General features: G+C 40.0%; 4 protein-coding genes across 8 annotated transcripts in view; 1 reads left to right on the top strand and 3 right to left on the bottom strand.

Annotated features, from left to right (window-relative positions):
- Window positions 1–3,121, bottom strand: part of BTBD9 (BTB domain containing 9) — a 119,690-nt gene extending 116,569 nt beyond the window's left edge. For both annotated transcript variants that reach the window (XM_064651055.1, XM_064651056.1), the window contains exons 1-2: window positions 3,035–3,121; window positions 1,066–1,232 (exon numbers count right to left, since the gene is read on the bottom strand). In XM_064651055.1, the coding sequence (XP_064507125.1) occupies window positions 1,066–1,147 (82 nt within the window). In that variant the 5' untranslated portion in view covers window positions 1,148–1,232; window positions 3,035–3,121. The remainder of the gene's footprint in view (window positions 1–1,065; window positions 1,233–3,034) is intronic.
- KCNK5 (potassium two pore domain channel subfamily K member 5) overlaps window positions 1–18,729 on the bottom strand; it is a 575,865-nt gene that overhangs the window by 223,146 nt on the left and 333,990 nt on the right. The gene's annotated exons all lie outside the window — the stretch shown is intronic.
- GLO1 (glyoxalase I) lies at window positions 6,611–13,989 on the bottom strand. 3 transcript variants are annotated; one of them, XM_064648477.1, is made up of 6 exons: window positions 13,925–13,989; window positions 12,001–12,083; window positions 10,660–10,800; window positions 9,766–9,833; window positions 8,559–8,648; window positions 6,611–7,520 (listed from the first exon to the last, which is right to left on the bottom strand). In XM_064648477.1, exons 1-6 carry the CDS (start codon window positions 13,949–13,951, stop codon window positions 7,432–7,434), a joined length of 498 nt encoding a protein of 165 aa, XP_064504547.1. In that variant the 5' UTR covers window positions 13,952–13,989; the 3' UTR covers window positions 6,611–7,431. The 3 variants fall into 3 exon arrangements, with proteins under 3 accessions (XP_064504547.1, XP_064504546.1, XP_064504548.1); XM_064648476.1 differs by lacking the exon at window positions 13,925–13,989 and adding an exon at window positions 13,055–13,184; XM_064648478.1 differs by lacking the exon at window positions 13,925–13,989 and adding an exon at window positions 12,352–13,052.
- DNAH8 (dynein axonemal heavy chain 8) overlaps window positions 15,123–18,729 on the top strand; it is a 128,351-nt gene continuing 124,744 nt past the window's right edge. For both annotated transcript variants that reach the window (XM_064648475.1, XM_064648474.1), the window contains exons 1-3: window positions 15,123–15,243; window positions 16,619–16,863; window positions 17,467–17,601. In XM_064648475.1, coding sequence (XP_064504545.1) covers window positions 16,627–16,863; window positions 17,467–17,601 — 372 coding nt within the window. In that variant the 5' untranslated portion in view covers window positions 15,123–15,243; window positions 16,619–16,626. The remainder of the gene's footprint in view (window positions 15,244–16,618; window positions 16,864–17,466; window positions 17,602–18,729) is intronic.

Genomic DNA, 18,729 nt, shown 5'->3' with positions numbered 1-18,729 from the left:
ATGCTTAATTCCTTCATCATCTAGTTTGTACCTAGCAAGACAGTATTTTTTTCAGAATTTCACAAAGGGAATTTTCTTAAAAGTAATTCTCTTACAGTACTATTTTATCTAGAAATAGGAACTAGTTCTCAGTTGATCAGAAGGCATTTGAGTAGTATTAAAATTTTTTGTAATTCATTACTTCATAAAATAATTTGCTGTACTGTAAATATATTCCAGCAAAATATTAGTTTATGTTTCAATTTCTATTAGACTCCCAGAATATGACAGATGTGACAGTAAGACTACTGTACAAACATACCACTGTTTCAAATCATATGGTTTGTATTTTTAATGAACACGCATATGTCTTTTTATAAAAAAATATTTTGTTCTCCTAAGTTCAGGTTCAGTAAACTAATATCTCAGGAAATAGGAATTTTTAGTAAATATTTCAACATTCGTAGGGTATAACCCGAGTAAATACTTTGATTCTGTCAGAATCCTTGCACTTCTAAGTGCTCCTTTGCACTTCTGAGTATCAATAACAAAATTGACTATGAGTGAAAATTTTAACAGGGAAAAAAAATTAAAGCATGTTCTGATACTTAGTAGACATTAATAATAACAACATAACGAATCTGACTTTATAAATATAGCATATGAAAGTTCAAGAAAATGAAATTCACAAAACTTTCAAGTCTCATCTCCAAACCTTCTGTTGTAAAAGGATTAAAAGAAAAGCAGATGGTAGCATTAATGGTAACTAACCCCATCATTCAATGACAGCATTCTAAACAACGATTTAGTACCAAAAAATGTTTTGACTTAAAGCATATGGGAAGTTATGCACTGCTTATCTGCAAACACACTCCCATCATTTAAGTGCTGTAGCGCTAAGGTTTCAAGTTCTGCTCTAATACGTATCCCTGGGATAGAAGAGCAGGAGTAAGTTTAGCTAGGTACAAAAAAGAATACACTAAGTGGAGATTATATATTAACACACATATAAATTAACCTGGTTAAAAAGGCATACAACTAAACCACTAAGTTAAAAATCTCAAGAAAATACATGGGTCCACTCACCAGCAAAACTCTCTGAAGATCTACAGTGAACGTAGCCCGTAGGCACATTACCAGCTTCCTGAAAATTAGGGTTCTTCGCCATTCTGAACAACAGCCAGATTGAACAGCAAGCTCATAGAAACACTATTCAGCAACATGCAGCTGCACAGCAACAACTGTACCATTTCCTGAAACAATGCATGAAATACATACCATCAGAAACTGGGAGCACTGAGCATTATGACAAAAAAAGTGAGATGTGTACTTCTCAAATCAAATTTTTGTGGAAATAAATTCTTTAAAAATACCTCAATTTTATGGGAAAACTTCTAATAACATTAGAATATAGCAACAGAATTTCTTTTTTGAGTCATCATCACTGAATTTTGACCGTTTACATTTTTAATCGTCACAGAATATGGTAACATATTGCCATTCATTTGTTCATAAGTCACGAAAATTTCATCCTGACTTTCCTGCCACAGCATCAATGTCCCTGAAGACACTGTTTTCACATATAGGTGTCCTAATTCAACCAGATCTATACCAACTGTATCACACATGCTTTATTCCCTACACAGCCAAATCTCTTCAAGTGTTCTTGCCTAGCTGATGGTTTTGGGGGTTCTGTTTGGCTTTAGTGGTTGTTTTTTTTACAACACTTAAGGCAGTTGCAGATCTTTCTCTTGTGCAAGCCTTTAATTTTATAAACAGGAAAACAAAACAAAATTGCAGGGTGAGGAAATACAGAAATATAGAGGTTTTATTTGTTTAAATACATAACCAACATAATGAGTCTCTCTCGACAAGTATAAATTATTGTTATCCTTCCCATCATACCTGCCAGCAGGAAAAATAAACTGGATTTTATTTGTTAAACAGATGATACCTTGATCTACAAATTCTCTCCCAAGAGCCGCTCTAATCTTTTTCAGAATATATGCTTAAGAGAACAAGGGAGGAGAAGGCAGAAAAAAATATTTTTCAGTAGTCTCATTAACTGAAAACTAACCACACCTTAATCCTGCAAATCAAAACCAGGCATTTGACAAAGAAACTCTCCCGGTTTTGAGGAACAAAATGTAATGTGTAAATATTTGTCCCTACCAGTAATGTATGTTATCAATTATCAAAATATATTCAAAAGCCATTCATAAAAATTCTTGGATTCTTTTGCTTAAATATGAGTAAACATTCAAAAAGAACAGTATATTTCAAGTATCTGATTTACAGATTTGTAACTGAAGACATGCCAAACACAGCTACGTCTGCGTGCTGCACTTTAAAAGCAAGAGCAAACAGCACTGCTAGGCAAGTGAGACCACCAGCAGATTGCTAACAAGTTAGTATCAACTTATTTTTTTTTAAAGTCTGATAATACGTCTTGTAAATCTAAAACAATTTCAGTGAATCACAGCAGCGTGAAACTGGTTAACTACTCTGACACCAGAAGGACCAGGGATTACCGTGTACCATAAGAGCATCAAAATACTAAACTAATAGTTAAAGCAAAAGAAAATTCAAATAAGGCAGCTGCAACAGGGCCTTGAGAAGCCAGCCAGGGGGCAATCCGGCCAGGGGGACAGGAGCAGGGGGCGGCGGGCGAGGCAGGCGCGGAGCAGAGGGCGGCCGGAGCCGGCGATGCGCCCAAGGTCGCGCCCGAAGAGCCCGGGTCACCGCCGGCCCCCAGCTCCGGGGGCGCCAGGGAAGGTGACCCCGGCCCGCCCGGCCGCCCCCTCCCTCGCCTCCGCGGGAAGGCGTTCCAGGTGAAATCGCCTGGCCGCCAAACGCGTCCGGCGCCTTCCCCGGGCGGCGGCGCTTCCTCGGCCCGCTCCCGGGTGGCCCTGCCCGCGCCCGGCGGGAGCCGCCAGCGGCAGCACCTCTGCCCGCCGAGGGGCCGGAGCGCACAGCCCGGGCGGCCTCGGAACCCCGCTCTGTCCGGGGGTGACGCGGCCGCCGCGCCCGCCCGCGCCCCTCCCGCGGGACTCACCGGCCCCGCCGCGCCGAGGCCTCACCCCCCGCCCCGCCGCCGTCGCTGCGTCACCCGGCGGCGCGCTGACGTCACCGGGCAGCAGCAGGCGGCGCGTGACGCAGCGCCCCGCGCGGGTCGCGCCGGCGGAGCAGGAGCGGCAGCGCTGAGGCCGCGCCGCCCGTGCCTGGGGCGGTCGCGGGGCGGGAGCGGGGGCGGCGGCTGCAGGGCCTGTGCGCTCGTCCGGGCAGCGGGCCTGCGGTGCCCGACCCTTGTGAAATAGCGACTGGTGCTCAACCTTCCCTGTCGGCTTCATCTGCTGTTCCATGGCTACATTCAAAATACACAGAATCACTGAATATGCCGAGTTGGAAGGGACCTACGAGGATCATCGAGTCCAACTCCTGGCCCCGCGCAGGACACCCCAGGAATGACACCATGTGCCTGACAGCGTTCCATAAATGCTTCTTGAACTCTGTCAGGCTTGGTGCTGTGACCACTTCCCTGGGGAGCCTGTTCTGGTGCCCAACCACCTTCTGGGAGAAAAACCTTTTCTTAATATATACAGCCTAAACCTCCCTTGACACAGCTTCATGTCATTCATTCCCTTCGGTCCTACCACTGGTCATCAGAGAGATGGTGCCAGGTGTAGCTCCATCCATCTGAGGAGCGGTCCTTGGAGCAAACCAAGCAGTCTGTAGGCCAGTCCCCTGCTCAAAGTTAAGGCTAGATCAGGGTGACTTATGCTTTATGTGACCAAGTGTTGAAAAAATCCCAAGGATGGACATGTTTCTTTCATAACCGTGTGCTTACCTGCCTCTTTTCATTCAGTACGAGTTCTGCTTTCCTGAGTCATGAGAACCTCTCCCACAGAATGTGGGCTCGTCTCTGCATAACAATGAGATTCACTTCTACTGTACTGCACAAAGCTAAATTTAGGCCCTCCAAGAGGCAAAGCATTACATGCTATTTAATTCCATGCTTTATTTAGCAGAAAAAAGTCTTACTTGGAAGAAGTAAAAACGACAGTCTGTGAAGAGTGAGAACATCAAATAATTTCAAAAGTTTTCTACATCTAAAATATTTTAATATTGTTGCATGTTAAAAGAATCATCAAGTGTTTATCTTTAATAGTTTATTCTTAGATTTTATAACTGAGAATACTGGTTTTAATTAGCTTTCAGTATGGCAAGCAGCAGTAACTTTTTTTTAGAAAAAACAAACCCATACCTTGCCCCCTTCATGATGTTGCTGTAACGAGTTTGTAGATGCCAGTGTTTTTTTATTAGTTTCCTCTTTATTACTTCATTATCTATTATGTCTGCACTTCGTCAAGCATATAAAAAAAAACAAAGGTCATTCTAAGATTAACAAACATGCTTAGAGTAACTTTTATGTGATTACTAAGCAGAGAAGCTTTGGCATAGCCTGCTCCCACTCAAGTAGTTATCCACTGCACTACATCTGCACACCCTTTGACTTACTCATCTGATTTATGAACTATCCTGGTTTTAATTACTGGATTCCATACAATTGGGTCAATAGCTTTTCCAGTCACACCTGTATTTTGAAGTGTAGTGAAACAAGACTGAATGAGACACTGCATGCTGCTAAAATATAGACCACCAAGTGACATGCTTGTAAAACTTTTGAGATTTTCTTAACCAATGCCTTGGTCAGATCTACCTGTATTGACTAAAATAAAACTTAGTCTAAGTGGACTCATCAAACTATTAGTCTAAAATAGTTTTTCTATTCACACAACCTAATGAGACACTCTGAATGGCGAGAAACTGCAATTAGCACCTGTTTAAGTTCTTTTATTTAAGTTCTTACTTCAGAACACCAGCAGCAGATGTGCATGAAAAACACAGTTTAGCCATCAAAACCTATATAAACTGCAATCAACCAAGTGCTTTGTCTCATTGCCACAGCTCGATGCTTCTCAGCACTATACTCATCATACTAACTTCAGAAGATACCATACTACAGTTACACTACAATAGGCTTCAGAATAAAGAGCTCTCTGAATTGCTGCTGTATTTTGAAATATTGTGTACCTTTTTTAAAGTAGGGTGAGGTTTCATGATTTAGTTGAGCTCATCCAACTTTCTGCTAGAACGATCAGCTTTACTCATTTGGGAAACCAAGGAGCATTGAACTGGCTCCTCATTCCTGCATAATAAACTTGGCATAAAACTGAGCATTCAAGAAAACCTTTTGTCACTTGCTTAAGCTGAATTAGCCTGCTTGGGGCTGGGAGTGCAATGTCAAAAACCCTGTATTTGGGAGGAAGAAGACTAAGATCATTGGTGATCCTACAGCTATTACAACAGCTCACTTGGGAGATCTCACTCACTCCGAATGTTATTGTTCCTATCAAAGTGATTTAACTTGCAGGAGAATAATCAAGTGCACAAGGAGCAAAAGAGGGAACAGGCTAAGTATTACTTCTGTAACTATAAGAGGGCAGAAATAGAGAATGCAACTATGAACCAACAGTGTTTATTGGCACAGAAAAAGGCAACTTGGCAAATATTCAAAAAGGGAAAAGAATCTACTGTATATGAATGGCACTGATAAAGCACCACCTGAAGCACAGTATTTGTAGATACTGTAGAGGCCAGACAGAAAATACCATAAAAAGGACAGCTTAAAGTATCAGGGTTAGTTCATAAAATAGAAAACTGAAAAAATATCTTTTGAGTTGCTATGTCTACCTTCTAATGAATTTATGATTGCTTGCACATCCATAGGTGGTATAAAGCAGAGCAATAGTTTTAACGTCCCTTTTTCCAACACCTCAGATTCAGAAGAAGCATATCTATTTTACTCATTTCCAAGGGTAAAAAAAATTATCTTGGACTAGATTTCGTAATTGATTTTTCATGTAGAGTTCTGTAAAACTCCTGAGTCTATATATGCTACTTGTTAAGATGAGGTAGATGAAATTAAAGATGTTTCAGAGAAGGAGACAGGACAGCAACACTTAGCATTTAAGTCATTAACATCTACGTTAATATAGAAATCAAATGCAATACTTTCTATATTTGTTTTAACTTATAAGCTAGGGAGCTATTGAAAATTATTATCAACTCTCTACATTAGGTTACTGAAACATCCTGCTAAACAAGTCACACATTTATCTTCTTCACTGTTACTCCCAATTCATGTTCTTTTATCACCAGATTTCTTCTCAAAAAAGAATCCGTAAACCAAACCGCCTTTCAGTCATCCAGAATCAACAATCAGCAAAGCAACTGGTCACAGCGCTTTAAAATTATTTTGTAGTTTCCCCCATTGCTTTACTGAGAGGTGAATTGCAATGCCATTACACTATCAATAGTCACATAACTGAAGGAGTTAAGTGCTATTCAAACCAAAATAAGACAAGGCAGACGCTTTTTTTTCCTCGTTGGAAGAACAACAGGATTTCAAGAACTCTCCTTATTTTTACACTGTTTATAAGATGTGGAACAGCATAAAATCAAACAATTTGTATAATACATGTAAATGTTACATGTTTTCCTGCTGTTTACAGGTATGTACTGTCACTCATTTTGAGAGGTTAGATCACAAAGTCTAGTACTAGGAAACTGTTGTTTCAGATACTATTTTTATTAATTTCCCAATGCAGAATGTACAGAGCATTAAAGTTAAATACAGCCCCAGCCTTGCACTGAAACAAAAATTATGAGCAAGTTCTTCATAGTGTTGAAAGAGACAAGAAGGGTCACTGTGAGTTAGCAGCTATGAGACCTCTTATCTTGGCTGTAAATCAGCAGTCAGGAGCTGCAAGACTGAATTCTTTCTGCTGGACTGATTGATTGCCTCCACAAAGTTTCTTGTTTCAAGACTGTTTAAGGCTGCTCCTTAAAGAGGTTTGCCTAATATAATATAAGATTAGAACTTCGATAAACATGCTACTACTTAAGTCAAAGTTCATCTGACATTTTATTATTTATACATTCTAGTATACATGATAGGGCATGAAGTCTTCAGGATCTTTTTACTTCAAAAATATTCTTTTTGTCTTCCTTGTTGAAGCTCATCAGTAGTAACAGAGGACTTTTTGTTGTTAGTTTAAATCTAAGCAGTGTGGGATGCAGTGAGTTTCCAGTCAACATATCTTTTGACAGTGTTTAGTGAAATATTAACATAATCAATGTTCAAGAGGAGAATCTGTGTAAGTGCTCTTCCAGAAAATGGTTCAGTATTCCTACATGGAAACAAATTGTGGTGGCATCACAGGACAAGAAAAAAAAGGAATCCAAGTACAGTCAAGTCCCAGGGGATAGTTTTAGAGGAGACTCTGAACATGACTGAATCCTATTAAACAAGAATTTTGCCAACACTGTTACAGATTTTCGCCAGGGGACTGCAAGTGGGCATCTCTTATATACTATACTTCATTAGAATTAAGTGAGAGTCACCATGTGGTTAGGATTCAAAATTTCAATCCAGTAGCCATCAGGATCCTGAACAAATGCAAGTCCTTTCATTTTACCTGTTAGAGAAAAAAAAAAAAAAGAAGAAAATATCAAGTTCAGACTACATGACTGGTTCTTAATGTCAAATATTACTACTTTGAAAAATATTTTTTCTTTTTTTCGTTTTGCATGAGAATTAGTTCAAATTTAGACAATTCTAAAAATATCAAGATTAGTTTTTAATCAGCATTAGATCTTTGTATGCTGAACTGTCAATCATACTCTCAAAGCTATAGGTTAAAGTCACTTTGGAATTCCATCTTCTGTTGACTGAAGTTTTTTGCATATGCCCCTGTAAGTGTTCACCTGCTTCATAAAACAGAGAGATGCAGGACAGAATAGTACATGTTTGACCAGTAATGTAGGAAAAAAAACCACACTGGATCTCCCACCCTGCTCCACAAACAATGTGAAGTACAAAACTTTATAGTCTAAGCTTCCTGTCCTACATATCTTCATTCCATATAACTTCACAGCTCCAAGTTAGCAGCCCTCACTTCAAGTCTCTCAAGGTTTAACAAGTGCTGAACAAAGTTCAAACTCTAAAATGCTAGAAATACCAAGTTCAATTCTTAAATCAATAAATCTCTATTCAAGTTAAGTTTTCAGCTATACTTCCTATATTTGTTTCAGCTGAGAACACAGTGAATAAGATGAAAATCCCTTAAGGCTCTTTTCAATTACTAGTATTAAATGTCTGTTTTGGAACGCATCAGTCCGAAAATTCTCACGAGATTTTCATTAAAGAGAATGCAGTTGAAAAATGCAAGATCTCACCACTCACTTCTGCATTTTAGGCTATTTTGATATTTTACTGAAGGTCAGGTTGCATACAGGAGGCACATAGCAGACTCATGAGCTACTGTTATAGAGATGGATCTATTGCCAGTTTTGCCCACGCTATTAGGAGGTGCAGGTGTAACTGGTTCTAGAACCTTCTAAGCAGTGGCAACTACTAGAAACATGTTACCCAGCTGTCCAGGAAGATCTACTGGACAGAATATACTAAAAACAAAGAAAAAAAAAATGACTTGCATTTCTGATAAAAGACTTACCATCATCTGGTTTCTTCACAAATTTCACTCCTAGTTCTTCAAACCTCTTACAAGCTTTATAGACATCAGGAACAGCAATTCCAATGTGTCCTGTGCAATAAGGCAAAAAGAGTGAAGTAGACTGTAAATATTGCCGTGTGTTCCAGGAAAAAGTTTGCTCAGTATTTCATCCTCTGCAAAACTTTCACATGCTGTAGTTCACATAAAATATGATTTTGCAGAAGAAAAACACAGCTTCCAAAGAGAAGAGCATTTTGGGTATTAACATTATTCTCCTTCAGAGAGTTGTCATTTGATAATGACTTTTAAAACAAGAACTTTAGAGTTGAAATATCTCTAGTTGTTTAGAGAAGAATATTATCTGGAGTAGGAAAAAATGAGATTTTTCAATCAAACTGCTTTATCTGTATTTCCTTTCTTAAAGCACAGCTACATAACAGGATTTTGTTGCATTTGCTCAGTTCAACAGTACAAGGAGTTTATCATTAATGCTGTATTTGCAGAGACTGACACTAGTGCTATGCAAGGCCTGAGCTTACAAACCAATTCAGAAGCTTTAAATGTCAAATGGATAGATTGAGTGTGAAACTTATTTTACAAGCAGTGACCTTTCAAGCACTCGAGTATCAAATTAAGCCACACAAATAATACCCTCAGTGCTACAAACAGAATTGTCCTTCTATCTTAAAATGGGTAACCAGTGGATTATAAATTAGAAATCCAAGTGTAAATCAGTTTAAACACCATGATAACCTAATACACAAGAACTGCTGTTCTTCATTCAGTAGTTACAATTAGCATGTGTTTGCTTGTCAAATGATTAGACTCTTCCTAAAGAATGTAACTCTGGCTCATTACTCTGAAACACATTTCTTTACTTATTTTCACCATCTTCCACAGCATATATGCTGAAAGAAGAGAGATAAAGGATGAGATGCAAGTTCCCATCTTTCCTACAGGTAGTTTGATTTTTCAAAGTAACCTATTAGACGAGTCTTTTTTTATCCAAGTTTAAAATATTTTCTCTACTAATTCACATTTAAAAAAACCCTACAGCATATACTTACCCAATAATCTTTGAACAAAATTGATTTAGATGTTTTCTCAAAAATATTTGAAACTGCATTTTCACCCAGCATCCGAGAGAAAAAATGCAACCACAATAAACCAAAGTTTAAAAACTATAAACACAAAATTAAACACCTACCAAATCCTCGGGGATCTGAATTGCCATTGTGATAAGACTGCTTTTCATCACTTTCAGTGCCCCAGTTGCTGTAAGAAGTAATTATTACATATTGAAGAAAAGCATCGAAATTAACAAATCATAAATGTTCAGTTTCCCCAGGAGGGTAAGTTCTTTCTCCTAAGAAACCAAAGAATTTCATCTGTTGGCTGCATTCATTAATCAAGATTTTCCCTACTCATGGGTTCTCAGGATAAGCTTGGGGCTAATCCTGTTCATGTTCACAGGCCTTCACTAGTATTCAGGGTCCACATTTGAATGAGCCAGAAATATTCCTGTCTCATTCAGATAAGAAAAAAGGTTTTGCTGCACGAGACAGTTTATCTACCCATCACTGGGGAACAAAAAGTGAGGGTAGCAGGTCCTGGAGCTAAGTAAGACAGTGGCAGATTTGGGAGATTCTATCTGCACAAGTACAATGATTAGTAGCATTAACCAAATTGTCCTGTTTACAGGAAGAATATCTTTTGACTTAATACCTCTTTTGATTAGATTCCAAAAGCAATAGTTATCTATTACTAGGATGTTTTGGGGATCCCAAAAAAAAGTCTAATCACATTGGGTTTTCCTAAATTCCCCACCTAGGTGTCAGGCATACTCATATACTGAAAATATAGCAAGGATTGTTTCATATTTATGTACCACTGTTCACCTAGCAGTTTGAAAGAGCTCTGAAGTGAGGCAGATTAAGCTTTCCAAGTATCTAATCTCAGCCATATTTTAAGGCTCTATGACAGTGAAGATGTATCCACAGTAATGATTAATTTTTTTATTCAATCCAGCAGGATTTACACTTATCCAATTCTGTTTAATCACGATTAGCTAAATGTCATCTCTCATTATATAAATACTTACTGTGTCAGTTCGAGTGTAGCTTTTCTAGAAAAGGTCCAAGGTGTTCTCTCCGTTTTATCTTTTGGGATATCGTTTTTATCTTCATAGCCCAGGAAATACAGTGAGAACTTCATAGTAGGAAAGTCAAATTTTTGAAGCAGTCTAAATGGTAACAATTATTTTGAAACAGTAACTTAGAAGGGTGATCAGGTAGCTTCTGCTATGGAAGAACTATTTCTGTGAATTTTTGCCTTTCTGTAATTCACATCTTAAAATAGCTACATTTTAAACTATCAAATAAAACCATCCAGAACCCATTACAAACCTACAAAAATTAGAAGAAATAGATTCTTAAAGGCAGAGTACCAGTAAGTAAATAGCAAAGTCAGTACATAGGCTTGGGCCTTGAGGTTGTCACTCTGTTACTTGTCTGTATTTCCACAGGAAGATCTTTAACAACTTATTCTTTGATGAAATTTTAAACTTACGCATTTTGAAGAGGTCACTGGCATCAGACGAAGTTTTAAGAACACAGCAAACATACCTTTAGATGAAATATTTTTACGATTTCAATAGCTAGCTATAATAATAAAATTGATTTCCAATGTGACAATTTAATCAACTAAAAAATACTTGAGGCATACATTTTTGTGTAGAACATTTAACGGGAACAAGTAGGCACAGAAAATGAATCTAATTTCTTTTTCAACTTGCAAAGTACTTAATTTTTTTTGACACATTTTCAATACAGTGGAAGTACTTTATTTTACTTTAATCTGGACTCTTGTCAATATATTTAAAAACACAGTGGAATTTTGTTTTGAAATAAGTCACATCAGATGGCAAGAAAGTGCAAAGAGGCTCAGCATGAACTCATTAGACTACTGCAGGGCATCTGCCTCCCAAAAGCTTTCTTCAAAAGACTGAGTTTGGACCTTCTCTCCACCCTCTGTTGCCTTGTTCTTTTATAACTGGAGGTGGTCATCAGCCACCTCTGAGAACTAGTAGGAAACTTAATTTGAAGATTTATAGCAATGACCCCTGATTATAAGCACTGTCATAACAATTGCCAGTTAGCTGCAGCCTCAGCGAGGAGGAAGTAAGCAAGTTGTACACTGATAATTAATGACCTATTTAGGAAAAAAAGAAACTTCTAGTCAAGGCCCATATTAGCTCATTTGCAGCTTAGGCATTAACTATGCTATTGGAGTCCTCAGAGACTCTGCCAGACTGTCTAACTGAGCATCAGCCGATGGGCCAGCATTGTTTATGTAGTTGGACCAATTAGTATAATTACATCAAAAAAAAAAAAAAAACCAGGAGGAAAATGCAGGCTTATTGTGGCATATAACTTCTACTCACGTCATTCCAAGAACCCTTGTATAAAAATCCAATGACTTCTTAGGATCTTTTACTCTTAACATTGTCTGCTGGAACATAAAATCCTGTAGGGAAGAAAGGTTTATTATTTATACACCAACCAAGATTGAATTATGGGTATTAAAAAGTTAGTAATGGATCTAAAACCAGTAGGTTCAGAAGTAACAGAGCACTACATTAAGGGTAAATAAAACTTTTTGTCCTGATCCTACACATACAGATTTTTGTTAAACCAATATGCCTTTGTAACATAAGGTTTAAAACAAATAAAACCATGACTGATATCACTCAATATATATTATCAGTGGTATCAAAAAACAGTATTCTTCTTACATTTATTATTCTTTTATGGGGCTGTAGAACACATGAACAACTTCACATGCAAGCAGATCAGATATGTGAATATTCAATATTGGGCCTCACTGGAGAAACAGAATTTAAATACAGATAAATTCCTGAACTCATCATTTTTATTATTTCATTGCACAGGTGTTGAATTTCTGCCAAGCTTGGTGATATCTCGGCAGCAAAACCAGGCTCCAACTCTGTAAGGATATTTTCTTGAAGCTACAAGGCAACTCTAAATACCAGGGGGCTTGTGAACGACTAAGTGTGTAAAAAGTGAACGGTAGGACAGAAGACAGAGGTAATGAGAGGAGGGGAAAAAAAGGTAGATGTAGAACCACTGAAATGCAATTACGTTCTCCTAATAAAAAAATAGCAATGTTTGGGGTGTTTGGGGGTTGCTTTTGTTCGGGGGCTCACAGCAGCCGGCCCGGCCCGCCCGCCCCCTTCGCCACCACCCTCAAACCGCGCCAGGCCGGTCCCGCCGCTCAAGCCGTCAGGGCAGCTCCGTGCCGAGCGACCCCCGCCGGGACCCTTCCCGGCCCCATGCCGCCTCCCATCCACCGCACGTCCGCCCTGCAAAGAGCGGCGCGGGGACCGGGGAAAGGCGGGCACGGGCACGGGCACCGGCGCCGCCGCAGAGCAGCCGCCGGCAGCCCCGGGGCTCCCGCGTCACCCCCACCCACCCCACCTTCGTGCTGGCATCCGGCTCCGAGCAGGCGCCGTAGGCTGCCTCGTCCGTGAGCCCGCTGAGCTCTGCGGGGGCCGCCATGTTCGGAGAGGGAGAGACGGAGGAGGAGAAAGAGGAGGAGCAGGACGCGGCGGGAAGGCGGAGCTGCGGCCCGCCCCGCCTTGCTTGCTGCCGGGCCCCTCCCTCGCAAGGGAGCCCGTGGAAGGCTGTGAGGGTGTACGGTCAGGTTCCGAACAGGGTTCTGCCTGTTCGTTCGTTCGTGATATCGAGCCTCTCAAGATTTGAATCAAACTTCGTATGCTTGGGTAATCTTTTTGTTTTACGACAAAGCGAAAAGAATCCCGAGATGAGTGGGCTATCTGGACGATAGCCATCAGGAGTGAAGTCAGCAAAACTGAGCAATAACTGGGACAAAGGTAATTCCGGCAATCATGACCACTGACTCATTGACCACCTACTCAAAACAGACCCCAAACTCAAATGGAAGGAAGAACCACACCTGCGGAATAATTAGCATGAGAAGAGAGAGCTACAACTAACAAATAGGGGATTAAATACTAATTAATAGAAAAGTTGTGTAATTTCTAACCAATTAATGCTGATGCCTTTGTTCATTGAAATGTATGAATAGTGTAAAATGTTGATGATCAGGGAGCCAGCCTTTCATGAGTTACAACCCAGCTCCCTACTTTGCACAAACTAGAATAAAAAATAGAAATACCTCGCCTTGATGTGTGAATGGGTGCTGTGCACCCGGTAACAAGCCCACGTTCAGGACAACATAAGGAGCCTCCCTGAGGAAGGAGCCTCCCTGACTGTGGCATTACTTAGCTGAAGCGTGGAATGAAAGCATGGATCCCTCATGCTGACCTGATGATACATTCCTCCAGCTTCCATCTTCCACCGGCAGGCCGAGGGTACCACACCAGCACCTGGGCAGGCACAGGCACTGTAACCCAGTGAATGCTTTTGTAAATCCTGGTGGGATCAGGCTGGTTGGGAATCCTAGCCACAAACATACATATGGTGTGCTCAATATAATATGTTACCTCATTAATGTTTATTAATTAAAATATTTAAAGAGGGGGTGCCAAGAGGATGAAGCCAGGCTTTTCTCGGTGGGGCTGAGCAACAGGACAAGAGGCAACAGGCAGAAATTGGTGCACAGAAAGTTTTACCTGAATATCAGGAAGAACTTCTTTACTGTTTGGGTGACCGAGCACTGAAACAGATTACCTAGGGAGGTTGTGGAGTCTCCCTCACTGGAGATATTCAAGAACCACCTGGATGCAATCCTGTGCAGTGTGCTCTAGGATGACCCTGCTTGAGAAGGGAGGTTGGACCAAACGACCAACTGTGGTTCCTTGCAACCTTAGCAATTCTGATTCTGTGATTTGATATTGACAGAGGTTGGTTTCTGCTTTTGCCTCCAGGCACTGGGAGAAGATTCCAAGTAGCATTTGTCACCCTTCAGAGTTATGCAGTGACCATTAGCATAATCAATCATTTCAGGCCTAAGAAAGATGAATAGTATTTTTCTCAAAAACTCAGCATGAAAACCAGGATAGAATACTCTGTGGGGGGGGAAAAAAAATAAAAATTAACTTTTGATAATCGAGAGGAAAGCACTTGCAGTGCAGCGTTCCCTCTGCCTTACTCAAGTAACTTCCATTGGCGCATTCAACCACACCAACCCCCCGGGCAGGGGGGAACCCACGGGACCCCCGTACACGAGACCTTTACGGTAGAATGACAGCTTCTGGGGGTCGAACTGCGGCCGGTCCTGCGCGGGGCCGCAGCGACGCGCGGGCACAGCGAGCGGGCGCCGGCAGCGCCTCTGCGGCTCCCGGGCCGGCGCGGGGCCCGCGGGCGGCAGCGCCGCCTCAGCCCCGCGGCCACGGCTCCCGGGCGGGCGTTGGAGACCCGAGGCCCGACACCCGGCCCGAGCCCCCGCAGCTGTTACGAGTCCGCTGCGACCCTTCTCCAGGATCTCATCTGCCCGGCGAACGCCCGGGCGCGGGAGGAGTCGCAGGCGGGGAGGAGCCGCCCCGCGGCGGGCGCTGGGCGTTGGACCGCCCGCTCCGCCCGCTCCGCCCGCTCCGGCCGCTGAAGGGAGCGCCGGCGGGCGCTGCGCTGCCCCGGCGCTGCTCCCGGCTCCCCGCCCTGCGAGGAGGCATCGCTCCGGCGAGGTCGGTGAAGCTCTTCGCCTGAATCTCTGTGCCAAAACTTTTCAGAGGAGAGTGCTCTGTGCTTAGGAATGCTCCACTTTCCTCCCTCGCCTCATCCTTCTTCAGCCCTCCTAAGATGCATGCTCGAAGCCAGACCTACTCTTCTTGAATGAATAGATCCTGTAGACAAGGTTTTGGGCATTCTGGAGGGGAGGAAAGGGGATTTTGGCATAAAAGCACATCTGCTGTTCCAGACGGGAGAGGTGGGCAGCTGGAATTCATGAAGGTTTTTGAAAAGTGAAAATCTCAGCTGAGCCACCAGATAATCTTGAGTATAGATTTTGGAGAGCCAGGGAGGATGCCACTAGACAATGAAGTCTTTGTGGTTTTTTTTAAAGACAGCTGTGAGAACCCCACCTCTTTTATCTTGGGCTTTAGGGACTTTAGGGACTTTAGGGGAAGGTATCAGCTAAAAGAGAACTAGTTAAAAGGCTAGAAAATTAACATCTAACCTATTGTGCCTGAGTGGAATAATCAAGGAGGAAAGTATCCCTGCTAACCTTGTAGATGACCAGGCCAGTCATAGAAAAAATGAAGAAAAAACAAAGGAATATAATTAATTAAGATTTTTTTTTCCCTGAAATTTGTTTTGGGTGGTTTTTTCGGTAGTATTTTTACTTCAAGAGACAGATGAACATTTTCTCTAGCAGGTGATCGTATGCCAAAGACTGTAGAATAGTGGCCACTTTGTCACCTATTACATCAGCAAAAATAAGGAGCTAGTAGTGTAATATCAAGTGTTGCTTTTCAGGTCAGCCTCACCTTTGATTGTTTATTTCTTGAATCAGGCAATAGTGCCTAAGAGAGTGTATAACATTGTTACATCTGCGATTGGCTGCCCTAAGGCTCTCACAAGAGCTACTAAGGAATTCTTGATAGTTATTGTAATAGTTGTAATAGTACGCTGAGTAGAATAGCAATTTCTGTGTATGCAAGTTTTTTGTAAGATCAGTTGCTGAATTTGTGTATATATTTTAGAAACTAAAATTTAAACAAACCATTTGTACTCTAAACCATTTCTATTTCTCAGTAATCAGATATGCACTGAAAGTATTAATATTTTAAAACATATTTGTTATATAGAAAGATTTTCACTCCACAAAACATAAATGTATGATAAATTGATTTTAAAAAATGTTTTCAATCTTCAGCTTGACATTTGCAAGCTATCATAAAATGTATCTAAATGTCTGATAAGAACTGGAAGAGGACTCTATGCGACTACTGAATTTATATCCTTGGGAAATCGTTTTTGAGATGCTCCTGTCTTCTTGAAAAGGTAGACTTTAAATGTCTGGATTGTTATAAACATTTTTGGTTTTTTTGCAAATTTCAGAGTTCAGAATGGAGGAGGCACAAAAAAGTAATAAAGGAGGTTCAAACACTCGAGAAAATGCTGGGCGTAATCGCACTGGTTCTGTCATGAAATCAGAAGATGTCGTAACCAGAACTACTCAGCCTGCTCAACGAACAGGAAGCGTTTCCTCTTCTCGTGGATCTTTTTCATTTGGAAGTCAAAGTTTGTCTAAGATTTACCGCCCTAGTGGAGCAACAAACATACAAAGTTCCAAAGCAAAACAGGTTATAAATTTTTTCAGATCATTAAATCAGTTTATATAAACAGTTAGTTTTGGTTTTTTATTTTTATTTTTTTTTTATTTCTAAATTTCTTTGTACTCTATTCTTTTACTAAATTATTTCTGGTAGAAAGTGTGTCTTTGTTTTCAGTGTTAGTAATATTCTAAGATTTTATTTTAAAGTAATAGAGGAAGGAAGAAGGAGATTTTAATTGAATCATTTACATTGAAGCAAAGCTCTACTCTGTTCCTGCAAATATTTACCCATGTTTTGACCTTTCTGTATTAATATAATAAATTGAAATTTTGATAGTGAAAAATAAAATCGGTTAATATGTCACAGAAATATTTTAAAATCTAGCTAATAATATTTTTAATATTTGTTTTTCCTTGACATATCCTTAGAGTTGAGTTTACATCCTATAATAATTCTTAATTATTTGTTCTTCTGTTAGCCTCTGAAAGTTTAGATATTTTTAAAGAGTAGGGCATTTATGTAGTTGTATAATACAAGACAGTAGATTTCAGCATTAATTGCAAGTTAACTAGATCATTATTGTGATCATTTTGTGTATTTTTAGTTTGAAAGATATGTTTCATGTTTTAGGCTCAATACATACAAGCAAGAGAAAATCGAAAAGCACAAGTTAATGCTTCACATAAATACATATTTGAAGTTCTCAGTGCCAGGATAGGATTAGACTTAGCAACTGTGGAAGAAATGATTTTGGATGCTCCTTCGGTGAGTCTGTTCTGTATACTTGTTGATTTAAATTGTTAGTTAAAATATGTAGCAGATTACCTATTTGATTTGAATTGTTATTGATCACTTTGATTGTTTCTGCCAGAAAATGTGATTATTAAGGCACACAACTCATCTAAAAGGATACCTGACTAAATCTTTCAGCTTAGTTTCCTGGCAGATCTGCAAATATCCCCAAGGTTTTTGATTGTGGCTTTTTCATCTTTCTTATCTCAAGGAAAATATAAATACTGCTGTTGTTTTGACCGAGGAATTTCTGGTCACATCTACCAGTTCCAACAATTTTATTCATCTCAGCCTGACATTATTATGTTCTAATGATGATCATTTTTATTTGTTAAGCAAGTTCTCACTGAAATTCCAAAGATTCTGCAAAAACTTCGTGGGAAAATTTTGAAAATTAGGAGTGTTGTTAGTAATAAGAAGGGCAATTAATTAATCCTGCGCCATTTAAATACTATAATGACATTTGGAAAGACCCACTGAATAATTTCAGTTTTGAGTGCTTTGTTTATTTTTAAATGGTTTTTTGTGATACATAGCATTTCCAGTTTTAGTTTATTCATAAACAGTTTAGGCTGTTGGGGCTATGTTAACACTGTCCTTCAATGAATTGTCATTTACTAAATTGCCATATACATATCATGTCTTTGACATCCATTAGCTAGGTTTAACCCTTTAAAACATTAGCCTGCATATGTATTCACACAGTGAGTGTGGGTACCACGTGGACATGAACCAGAAGCTCTTTGCAGAATCAGTAGCTGCAGTGACAGCTCCTGTCTTACCTTGGATGTAGAACCATAGAACCTCAAGAGTTAGTTTGCCTTTCTCTTTTGTCAGTGAGCTTTCAGTACTTTAACAATTTTCTTTTTTTTTCCCCTAATTTTGGGGTGGAGATCATCTTCCTATCACTGTTTTGATTCAGTTTTTATATTTGTTTATAAGAAACATAAACTCCTAAGGAATATACCACATCTAGAAGTGCATCCTTTGTCCTTGAACAGGTGATTTGTCTCCAGACATCCTTGCTTGCTAAATTTCTGATGTTTTTCTGATGGGGAGGAAACAGAAGGTCTCACTACCAAGGCTGAGCCCTTCAGTTGG

This window comes from Pseudopipra pipra, chromosome 3 (assembly GCF_036250125.1).
Source record: "Pseudopipra pipra isolate bDixPip1 chromosome 3, bDixPip1.hap1, whole genome shotgun sequence".
In the NCBI taxonomy this organism is placed as follows: Eukaryota; Metazoa; Chordata; class Aves; order Passeriformes; family Pipridae; genus Pseudopipra; species Pseudopipra pipra.
This window is presented reverse-complemented; position numbering and strand designations above follow the sequence as displayed.